The sequence below is a fragment of the Argentina anserina genome, chromosome 3, assembly GCF_933775445.1.
Source record: "Argentina anserina chromosome 3, drPotAnse1.1, whole genome shotgun sequence".
NCBI lineage: Eukaryota > Viridiplantae > Streptophyta > Magnoliopsida > Rosales > Rosaceae > Argentina > Argentina anserina.
In genome coordinates, this window is record NC_065874.1 from 28,405,764 (window position 1) to 28,417,857 (window position 12,094).

At 38.6% G+C, this 12,094-nt stretch overlaps 2 protein-coding genes and 2 pseudogenes across 2 annotated transcripts; 2 read left to right on the top strand and 2 right to left on the bottom strand.

Annotated features, from left to right (window-relative positions):
• Positions 1-368: 368 nt before the first annotated feature.
• LOC126786032 (18.1 kDa class I heat shock protein-like) lies at positions 369-1,222 on the top strand. Its single transcript, XM_050511733.1, has one exon. It carries the CDS (start codon positions 566-568, stop codon positions 1,019-1,021), a length of 456 nt encoding a protein of 151 aa, XP_050367690.1. The 5' UTR covers positions 369-565; the 3' UTR covers positions 1,022-1,222.
• A 234-nt stretch (positions 1,223-1,456) lies between these two features.
• LOC126786003 (wall-associated receptor kinase-like 1) lies at positions 1,457-3,956 on the bottom strand. The gene is made up of 3 exons (XM_050511702.1): positions 3,050-3,956; positions 2,791-2,907; positions 1,457-2,637 (listed from the first exon to the last, which is right to left on the bottom strand). Exons 1-3 carry the CDS (start codon positions 3,954-3,956, stop codon positions 1,457-1,459), a joined length of 2,205 nt encoding a protein of 734 aa, XP_050367659.1.
• Positions 3,957-6,853: 2,897 nt separating this feature from the next.
• LOC126786049 (uncharacterized) lies at positions 6,854-8,739 on the bottom strand (annotated as a pseudogene).
• Positions 8,740-11,308: 2,569 nt separating this feature from the next.
• On the top strand, positions 11,309-11,709 carry LOC126787413 (eukaryotic translation initiation factor 1A-like; annotated as a pseudogene).
• Positions 11,710-12,094: the final 385 nt, after the last annotated feature.

Below are 12,094 nucleotides of genomic sequence, written 5' to 3' on the forward strand. Positions count from 1 at the left end.
TTTATGTTTATTATTTATAAGTTACATTCTTATCCCTCTTGAGAATATACATACATATAGTGGTGATTAATAAACTCTGAATAAATGAGACAATTTAAAATTTTAATTATTTAACTTCTTTTACTTCTCTTCTATTTTATTAATAGAAGATATGTAATAAAGATTCCAACTGCGCTACTGTTAAGCGCAATCCCAAACTCGTTCCACGAAAGAAAATATTGTGATTTTGTTTTACGTCAAATTGACTCGAATAATATTGAAGCCCATATCACGAAACCGACTTTTGGCTTTAGCCATATCATAATTCTATAAAAAAACAAAAAAAACCCGACAGTCTCCCAACCAAGCTCTAATAAGGCCCAAAATGATGGAACCTACTTCGCATTGATCATTCTCATCTCTCTCGTGTCCCGGAAAATTCGAGAGAAAATCAGAACAACGTTTTCAAGTCCGAGCATCCTCCAGAAAATTCTTGGCTCTCCTTATATATACGGCATCTAATCCTCCCCTTCATATCATCAAAATCATCGAAGCAAATACTCAAACTTACCGATCGTGTTCAAAAATGTCTCTCATCCCCAGTTTCCGACGAACCAGCGTCTTCGACCTCGATCCCTGGGATCCGTTCAAGAATTTCCAGTTCCCTTCCTCGTCGCTCTCCACTTTCCCTCGCGAAAACTCGGCTTTTGTGAACACTAGGATCGACTGGAAGGAGACCCCAGAAGCCCATGTGTTCAAGGCTGACATTCCCGGGCTGAAAAAGGAGGAGGTCAAGGTTGAGATCGAAGACGACAGGGTGCTTCAGATCAGCGGAGAGAGGAAGATAGAGAAGGAAGACAAGAACGACAAGTGGCACCGTGTCGAGAGAAGCAGCGGGAAATTCTCCAGGAGGTTCAGGCTGCCTGAGAACGCTAAGGTTGATGAGATTAAGGCTGCAATGGAGAATGGGGTTCTGAGTGTGAATATTCCTAAGGTGGAGAAGAAGAAGCCTGATGTCAAAGCCATTGAAATTTCTGGGTAATCCGGATTTAAGTTCATCATTGTTGGTTTGCCTCTCTCGTCCTACTAGTATATGATTGTCAGTGTGTAACTGTGTGTTGTGGATTCTGAACTTGTTATGCGATAGCATTTGCTTGTGGGTTTTGCTTTGTGCTAAATGAATGTGCTCTGTTTTTCTCTTACACAAATATCCAATTAGCGGTATTAATTTGTTCTAGCTATTCCATCCTCCTTATCTGCCGTGAGTTCATGACCCTATCTTTAACCGATTCCACTGTCACTGTGCTAGTTTGCGAAATTAGGAACCAAAAAAAAAAACCACATTCCATACGACACAAATCTTGCATTTCGTCATAACATCAAGTCGCCAATGTGACATGTATGAATAGCCAATGAACAAAGAACGTACATACAAATTGCTGTCTGTTCATTATGTCTTGATGATGATTGTAGAAGTTCAAGTAGTGATGAAGTCGATCGCATTATCACCATACCTATTAGAAGCTATCTCGGTTTCTGGTTCACTTCCATCCCAACTATTAATGGATTTACTTCGTTGATCAGCAATTGATGGTTGTTTTGTATACATATGGATATGGATGGACTCCAACTCTGCTGTCACCTCTCTCATTGTAGGGCGGTTTCTTCCATTAGCATTCAAACATCTTTTTGCGAGGTTAGCAACAACCGTGATATCTGATTCAGAACCCTCGTTCAGAACCCGATCATCTAGAATTCCCTGGAGGTTATCTTCTTGCATGGAAGTTATAAAATGTGAGGCAAGATTTCTGAATTCTTCTTGTGATTTTGTCACAGCAGAAACTGGTTTTTGTCCGGTCAAAAGCTCAACAAGGACAACTCCGAAGCTATAAACATCACTTTTATCTGTAAACTGACTTGATTGAAAGTATTCTGGATCCATATAACCAAATGTGCCATGTACACATGTGGTCAGGTGGGTTTGATCAATGCCAACAGTTCTTGAAGTTCCAAAGTCGGCAATCTTTGCTCTGTATTTTTCATCTAACAGAATGTTTGTAGACTTGATATCCCTATGAAAAATGGGAGATGAAGCTGCAGAGTGTAGGTAGAAAAGAGCTCCTGCAATTTCTGTAGCAATTCGCAACCGTATCTTCCATGTAAGCGGAAATTCCTCGATCTGACCTTGAATATACTTCGAAAGCGTTCCATTCGGTATGAATTCATAAACTAAAAGAGGAACTTCATTCTCTAAACAACAACCTAACAGCTGAACGATATTTCTATGGTTAATTTGAGAGAGAATGACAACCTCATTGATGAAATCCGAAAGCTGACCTTCGCTCACCATTTTGGACTTCTTAATAGCAACGATCCTTCCATCTGTAAGCATGCCTTTGTAAACCGTACCTTGCCCTCCCTGGCCAAGGATTCTATCAAGATTGAATTTATCAGTAGACTTCTCCAACTCCTCAGATGTAAACAACTTAATCTTCTCTACGTTAACTTTACCGGATGATAATTGTTGCTGTAATAGTAAACCACCATTTCTCTTGAAAAACAATTCCTTGCGTAATTTGTGTTTCCTTTTCTGAAGGTATTTGTATGTCAACCATGCAGCAGCAACTAATAACAACATCCCAAAGCAAATACCAACACCTACATATTCGAAGGGCGAGCTAATTTAGATTAATGGAGTTTAAAATCTATATGCACCCTTCAAATATCAAATCTCAAAAACTAACAATCAAGTTTGAACTTTGAACTACATATATATAGCTTTTAAGAGAAGGATTAGTAGGATAGGCATACCTGTAAGGACCCATCTCAAAACATGGCTGTCAGGCGCGCAATAGTACATTGCAGGAGTGTTCTTACACTTGCTTCCCGGCGAGCATACGCTGGGCCGAAATTTGCATTCATCAATATCTGGAATTCAATGACAACAAGTCATCAACAATAATACTGAAGCAGTATGTATGAAAAATTGAAAATAGAAAATAGTTTGAAATTGGAACTTGGAAGAACCATAAATAAAACTAATGGCAGCTAAGGATTTATGTATACTTACCACGACAAGGCGCGAGAAGGTAAGGATTTCCTTCGAAGCCAGAACTGCAGTAACAAGTGAATGTTGTTTTTGTTCGATTGCTCTCAACAATCGAGCAAAAGGGTGCTGGATCCGTGAAATACCACTCGGTATCTTCTAAGAAAGATTGAAATGGTTGAAATGAAGAAGTAGCATGATCATTGTTTAAAGTCCATTCCATCACCACAGGAACGCGGGTCATGTTCTCAATGGCATAGTAACTAGTATCACTAAACCAATCTTGGTCAACAAGAAACGCACGGTCTCTGCAACCAGAGCCACCAGGCGCGCTTCCATTTCGATCCTTCTGTATGCTAGTATTGATAACTGTAAGAGATGAAGGAATAGTTGTTTGGCAACAGTTGTCACCAGTGTCGCATGGCATGTCGACGCTGTAGCCGTTCTGTGTACATCTTGACCTGCACCCACCAACGATTAACTCCTCGGAGCTAATGACGGCAAGGAAGCCGCAACTCACGGCAGTAAATCTATTGAATCGCTGAGAGTAGACGAAAGGGCTGCCGGTGAAATCTCTTGGTTGCCTTGATGAAGTATTAGGGCACAATGAAGTGACGGGGCTATACACCTGAACCCTGTCTTCTTTTTCAGCAATGGTGATGTTGCCTATCTCCAGTTGGATGTGCCTCAGGAAGGGCTTCCATCCGGTGGACTGGTTGCAATCAATCTGGAACCACACGTCGTAGAAGCAATCTTCACCGCCGGATTGGCCAATTCCGAAAGGGTATTGGATCAAAACACCGCCGCAATCTGTTTTGCAGCCGGGCTTTCCTATCGGCATGGGTGCTAACTCATCTGAGGCTTCTGCTGTAGATGACAGCACTAATACGAAGATCAATATATGCAGATGAACTAGCTTTCGCATCGTCATTGATCGATCCTCTGTCGAGTTAAGTTTCTTTGGCAATGAAGTACTATGCTACATGAAATTAATGAAAATCATGATCTTGAAAAACCCAAAGAGATTAGGGATAAACTAATTAATAAGAACACAAGTGGGGAAGTGGATCATACACAAATGAATAGTGAAGTCTATCGCCAACAACCTGGACTTTCGGTTAGACGATAGATGGGTATGGCGGCATGGCACTATGGCCTAACAGGTCAATTAAAAACACAACACATATGAACAATTATCAAATCAATAAAAATAGCAAACTTCTCCTAATTTTAAAATGTGAATTTCAAATCTCTACTCTTTTGAATTTTCTCCGCGTCGATGATTATGATTCCAAAAGATTTACTCGTAAATTGGTCCTCAGCATGGATCCGAATGCTCTGCTGCTATAATTTAAGACTGCCCACAAGCAAAGCCATAATCTAATGGTTAAAACAAAAAACTTCAACATTACAACTACAGCTACAATTCATCATTGACTTGCGATCTCAATCAAATTTGTTTTCTTTATTGAGAAGTACATGAAGGATTCTAGAGATCTATATCAATTGCTGGGGAACAATTTATCATTGACTGCCGCTGAGGATCGATAGATTTTAACTATAGAAGACATTCTAGAAGAACAAAGCGATCTGATGCCATATTGGATTCATTGCCGTGCATGAATCTAAAATATGTGTGCGAGCATCAACCATGGATGGTTACCGAAATCTAAGTTGAAGTCAAACACTAATACAAGCTAATCAAAATGTGTGCGTAGTTGCCATATTATAAGTTGTAAACGCAAAACTAGAGAGGGTTCATATCGTATCAAGCCTCTTCAATGTTCAAACAAAGTTAATAGTCCATATACGGGTGCCCTATATATTAAAACTGAGACCGAAATTGTATGGGACCATGATGTGTCGTTGCCGCAAGAGTTGACTCATCGTGATGGCATGGTGATGCCTAGCTTTATAGCAAAGGAGCCACAGCGATCAGAGAGTACGAACGTTGATGGTAAAGGTCCGAGTCTCCGAGAAACATATTTACATGTTGATAAGAATCATAACATTTAACATTTAAAGTGATTCTTCCTGTGTTGGTAGCTGTTCTTAATTCTTCTGGAGCGGATTTATCGGAGATGAGTCGAATTATAGAAGATTGTAAACGGTATTTACTTGTTTTGTCTTCTTCTACTATTAGTCACATTTCTCGGGAAGCTAATGTTATTGCAGATCGTCTTGCTCGCTTTGCTTGTGGCGGTTCTATGGATAGTGTTTGATTTTAGAAGCCTCCTGACATCATACGGAATGCGCTCTACGACGATATGTGTGGAAGTTCTATTGTAGCACGAGGTATTGGTCTTATGTCCCCCTTGTTGCAAACTGATTTATCTACTAAATAATTTTGCGACTCCTAATTGGTGTTAGGGGCTCTGCCTTCAAAAAAATCATAAGATATACGCTTCGACGTATTAACAACTTCACCAATAATCGTCGTATATTAAATAAAGAGAACAACGGAGTCAAGATTTCTAATAGATTGGGTTGAAAAAAATTACAATAGTGTATGGGCTATATATAAAAATTTGAGATGGGGTAATACTTAAATAATTGTTTACATTATAATTTAGCTAGAAAGTTTTAGTCATTTAAAGTGGGTTGTAGCCCATCGTCACCCGAGTTTAGCTTCGTTCTTCCTACAGAAGTACTGAAACCTGCTCCTAAACATAATACTGGTAGTTGTTTAGATGTCAAAGCTGGATACAAAAGGCTTGGATAGCAGTAATCCATGACCATTAGTAGTTAACGGACGTGTTGAACCCTTAGGACTGAGCTGATGCCATTCGCAGTACTAACTTATCTGAAGCTGATGCCGTCTATTCCTTTCATCACAGGGAAGGAAACCAAGTCGCTCATGCTCTTGCAAAGTTCTCTTTTAATGGAGCAGACTTTATTGCATGGCCTGAGGAAGGGCCTCAGACCTCTCAGATCTCATGCATGGTTTCTCTGCAATAAACTCTACTTCTTCTAGATGAATGAACCTTACAGTCAGATTATTTATTGGATTGATTAAATGACAGGCATTGTATGGATAGAATAGTTTCTCATCGGAAACCAATATGATATTAGCAGTACCACTCTAGAAATGGAAGTTCCATTGCTATTGAAGAGTACTAGTTAATAACTTAATATCAGATCCAATCTTGCAATGTATTATCAGATAAACTGTTCCAATTATATTGTATGAACTGAACATTGTAAACTGTTCAAGGGAATATGCACATTTGGGGTTATGTGGAGATAAGCTTATAGATCTGGTTGTTTTCACAATGCCACATTAATGAGTTGTGTTTATGCAGAGCTCTGTGGCTGCAAAGTAAGCAAAATATCTCAAGTCTTAGTCGTACTATATATGCTTAGTTTAGGTTGGGAATTGAAACCAGATGTACGTAGTTTATATCGAGCCAAGGTAATATGGGATGCAGGGACGGTTTAATTTTCTGTTTTAAATTTTTTATTACGAAAGGCCGTTAGTGTCCAAAGAAGGAATGAAGAAAGCAATGTAAGAGCAAGAAATTGGAGGGGAAATATACTATCAGAGCCAGAGCACAAGTCAATGACATGTTCGCTTCATATCAATTATCACCCTCCAGGTTCTGGACACCTATATATTACTAGTACAAACAATACGTGCACCAACTTAATCATAATCATTGTACCTCTTTAACTACTATGCATTAGTGGTTCCTTCAAACATGTATCCGTATCACCCGTCTGGCTTTGTTATAAATATTCTCCGAACGAAAAACAAATATGAATCAATAAGTATTGAACTATACCAATTAGGATAACACTTGAATCAATGAGTACAAAAATTTTAGGGGGTACATTATCCTTTATGCATGCACTAGGAGAGCATGTCCTACTGCATTTCATCAAAGTTCTTTCAACAAACTATAAAGAGAAAGAAAACTATAGCACAAATGTACAGAACCTAGTCCCTTCTGCACGGACAACGATTTGAACTTGCTCGTTCCATCACAAGGAAAAACCCAACATACCAACCCTCCTTTACCTGCTCAACAAAACAAAACAATCTAACATGTGAGGGATCAGTGATGTGAAACAGTGCAAATTCCTGAAGCTGATTTTTTTTTTTCTTTTTGTGTTTCTGAAAGCAGGATGACAATCCTCAAAACCATGCATTACTATGGATAATTTAATCTGTGCAGGGTTCAACCAAAAGCTACCGATCATAATTTAGGTATGTCAAGTAACAGATTACCATAAACAAACAGAGCATGAAGATACGATTTTAAGACAGTTTGGCAATTTCAATAATTACTTATTCAACTCAAATATAGAATGGGATGATCTTAAGATATGCAGCCACCACTAACACTCCCACGCAATTAGAGCTTTTCAAATAGATTAAATAATAAGACACAACTACATGAACCTCATGAACTAAAAACTAACAGTATTATAAGTCTTCATACTAACAGCAACAACTAAGATCCTTAAACACTTTGTCTTCATATTACACATCCCTGGTTTTGTGAATTAAATAAGACACCATGTAGTGTGCATAAAAACTTGGGTAATTTGTATATAGACATGCCAAAGCAGCAGATGGAAAACAACAATTAGTTGCTAAAGGATACACAGCCATTAATAAAAGGACATTCATCCAACATAATTACAACGTTTAAGACTTCACCACTGAACTCCATGGAGTTATTGATCAAACATATGGAAGATGACAAAGCACCTAGACCTCGATACTAATCTCAGTTTCCTTTTGCTTCTCAAAGAGAAACATAAAAATTTCATGTACAACTAAACTGTGCTGAGAAGTGAAAACAATATTATTACCCCTTGTTTGCAAATTCCAAGCAGATTTGTCGGCCATCCAGTAACTGAGAAAAGTTGCAAACATTAACAGCTGATATTACTTCTCATCCCAGAAAAGTTACACAACAGGGTGACTGCAACACGAACTACAAAGACCTAAAATGTAATTGACAGCCTCCTAAAATTACCTTCAATTATTTCCCCATGCTTTCCAAAAGCACCCTTAAGAACAGGTTCATTTGTATCATAGGAAAGCCCTGCATAAGACAAACAACTCCAATGAAAGTAAAACTATGTCAAAACCAAGAAACCATGGAAGCAAAGGAATTTCAGCGTCCTTAGATATATTTCAAAGCTTGTATACATCTCAAGCAACACATGGCTTAAAGCACTTAATGGTCAAGTACTTCAATAGCAAGCATTGCAAACCCAGTGAAAGCTGGAAAACTCAAAAGGTTCTTACACCAAACACACCATTCAACTGCATTTTCCTCTCTATCAATCAAAGAAAGCAACTTAAGATTGATACCAAGTGATTTTGGCACTTTAAGAATTTAGTTGTCGACAAACAACAATTATGCAGCGGATTTTGTTGACCCATAAATTCATTTTGATCGAGAAAATAAAGGAAGTAAAGAAGTGATTGGATTGAAGTACCTCCGACGAACAATTTGGTAGAGGAGTGACGTGCCCATAAACACCTGGCAAATGCCAACTCCTCCGCCGTTTAGGCCTCTCATTTCCGCTTACCAGCGACGCAAAACGGCGTCGTCATGAGCTGCGGAACTGAAACAACTCCGGTTTGAGATGAAAGGAAATCAGTGAGAGCTGCCGAGTCATCACTGAGATTGTAAGATGATCCGACCCGGTCTGGTATCAGTGAGCAGATGGGCTCTGCCGAACCTCCACTGAGCCTGACCCAAATATTTATGAAAGCCCAAACTCTATGAAAACTGAAATTTTCCAGTTTTAGATTTCTCTCTTATTTTCCCTGAGATTTTTGGTACTGAACACAACTACCAGTAAAAATCACAAGGCATGCATAGTAGAGATGATTGGAAAGTAGATATATTGCTGCTTAATTTTGGTTTGTTTTGTCATCATCATAAAACATTGGCCAATTACACATGAGGCCAATTCATGACTCATATTTTTATTAAGAACACTCAAACATTCTTTCCACATCAGACCATTTTTCATAAAATAGCTTCCATTATAAGAATTAAAGTTAAATGAAATTACAGACTATCACTAAAGTTCTAAAAACATCAAAATATTTTTTTCTCCCTATTTAGGTCTCCGACGACTTTCTACTAGCTCCAGCGAGGTCTCAGCCAACTCCGGTCGACTGAAAGGAACACTTGCCCCTGACCGCAAGGTCTCGGCGAACATATGTCGGCTCCAGCAAGGTTCTGACAAAGCTACTACCAAGATGTCTGAGCAAATAAAAACTACTACCGTGCAAAGAAAAAACTACTACAAGTCAAATAAAAAGTCACTATCATTGTTATCAAAAATTACTACTAACGGCAAACAAAGCTACTGCCCCACAAAGCTATAGGCCTATAACTACTACCAATAACCAAAATGTACTACTAATAAAAAACAAAGCTACTACTAATAACAAACAAAACTACTACCTTGTAAAAACAAAGATATCATCATTGCCGTCTAAAATTACTACTAACGGCAAATAAATATACTCTACTGACCTTTTCAACGAGGTGTTGAAAAAATACTATCTCAATATTAGAAAGATACTGGTAATAAATTGGATTGGAAAGATATTATTACAAACCTAAATATATAATATCACTGTTTGAAAAGAACATACCAACATAAACATCCAATACTATCCTCGTATCAGAAAGCTACTAAACATAAAAAAATACTATCACATGCCTCTAGATATAAAACCAATGTCATTTTCTTCTTCATCCCATATTCCCCGACAGCCGCCTCATCTTATATAACCTTGCCAACAACTCCGCGTCGGATCCTGCACCTACTTTGACGGCCGCCTCAGCCTATTAAACCTTGCCAATAACGATCTTGCACCTACTCCAATGTCGATTGCTCCCGCCGGCGGAGATTGAAGAAAACGCAGCCGGAGCTTGATCTATACTCACAGTCTGAGAGACGACCCTATGTCGTTGATTCGTGGTTGACGCTTCAAATCTCAGTCTTTAGGACGAAAGCGTGGAGGAGAGGAGTGGTGGCAAAGTAGATCCACACGTGTTGAGCTTGCGTCGCACAAATTCAGAGACGGTGGTGGCTGGCGGCGGAGGTCGTCGCGCCGGTGGCTGACGGCAAAGGTTTGAAGCGTCCTTATATCGGAGAAGATATTAGAAAATGTCACTCAATGGTACCCTTCTATTTAAATAAGCAGCTGTTTTGCCCGAGAGGTTAAGGGTGAAGACTTAAGATCTTCTGCACATAAGTGCGCATGGATTCGAACCCCATAGCCAGCACAAATTTTTTTTTTTTAATTTCAACTATGTTTTTATTGTACTTAGTTACAATGTCTATTAACAATATTACTTTTTATTTTATTTTATTTTAACTACAACTATGTTCTTATTGTAGTTGGTTACAATGTCTATTAACAAAATTACAAACCATAAGTTAACTAATTCTAATTAGCGACAGAGAACACTATAATCAATAAGATTACTAATTATAATTGCTATGTATTACTAAAATTTTAGATTTCTCCATTATCCAATAAATATAACAACCCAATAAATAACCTCATCCTCATATGTATGTTCATGTATATGTTTTATACATGAAGCATATTCATCAAATGGATATGTGAGTAGCAGGGCCGGCCCTGAGGGAGGGCAGGTTGTGCACCCGCACTAGGCCCAGAAAAATCAATTAAAATATTTGGTGTAAAATGCCTATTTTTTATAAAGACTTTGTGTAAAAGGGCCTATTTTTTTCAGAATCTGAGAAATTTATGCAAATTGTCGGCCCATTTTTTTTTCCGCACTGGACCTTCAATCTCATGGCCGGCCCTGGTGAGTAGGCTAATGAATTAGCATGAAGCAGACAATTTATGTATTACTTCATATCTAAGTATCTAACCGATCAAAAGCGTGCTATTTCTCCTTATAGTTGGCTTTCCTATCGTACTCAATTTTCTTCTTCTTCCTAATAATGAGAATCATGATCCAAATTAATACCATGGAGGCCCTTCAGAATAGAATTGCTTCTAAAGTGCACAGGTACTCTTGCTGATAAATTGTTAAGCTTACAATTTGGAAATAATTCAAACTAACCACCCATTGAGAATAGAAATTCGAGGGAAACTATCTCCGTCATGCACTAAGAGATCGCGTCCTAAATGAAATTAATATGCTAGATTAATGATGTGTATCCTTGTTGTTCTAGGTTTCTAATTTCTACATGGAAACCAAGAAATGCCTATAAAGGAACAAACACACAGCAAACAAGACCAAGGAAGAAGAAAAACAGAACAAGATGCCGAAGAACAAAGGAAAGGGAGGCAAGAACCGGAAGAGGGGAAAGAACGAAGCAAACGAAGAGAAAAGAGAGCTTCTATTCAAAGAAGACGGTCGGTCACAATTATGTTAAACAACTGCCGACTGGAAGCCAGGTGCCACGACGGCATCACCCGCATCTGCCACATCTCTGGCAAACTGCACAAGAAAGTTTGGATCGCTACCAGCGACATTGTCCTCATCGGGCTGAGGGACTACGAGGATCATAAGGCTGATGTCCTCCACAAGTACATACCCGACGAGGCCCGGTTGTTCAAGGCTTATGGGAGGTTGGATGACTGTTTCAGACCTAATGAGGGTGGCGATGATGACAGCGAGGGCAACGACAACAATAACATTTATGCCAGTTCATGTCTATAGATTGTTGTAAAACTTGGAGGTTTTGTTTATTGTGCTTCTTGTTTGTGTGGTATTTAGAAGGTTTGGTTACTTGTGAATCACTAAAAGTTTTGTTGTTAAACTCAATGTGTGCAACGGTATGAAATGTCACGAAATTTGTAGTCTTGTACGACTACAATTCGACATAATTGTTTGAATTGCAATATCTATGTCTAAAACGCCTCTGTTTTTCTCCGTAGCAACTAGCATATATATTCTAACAAGTATAACTAGATGAAGTGATGAACAGAATTCAATATGTAAGAGTATCAAAAAGAAAGCATGAGTTGGACTGGTGCACCTTTCCTTTTTATCTAAGAAATTCCTCTCCAAGCATACAGAGTAAATGAAACCCCAAATGGCCAAA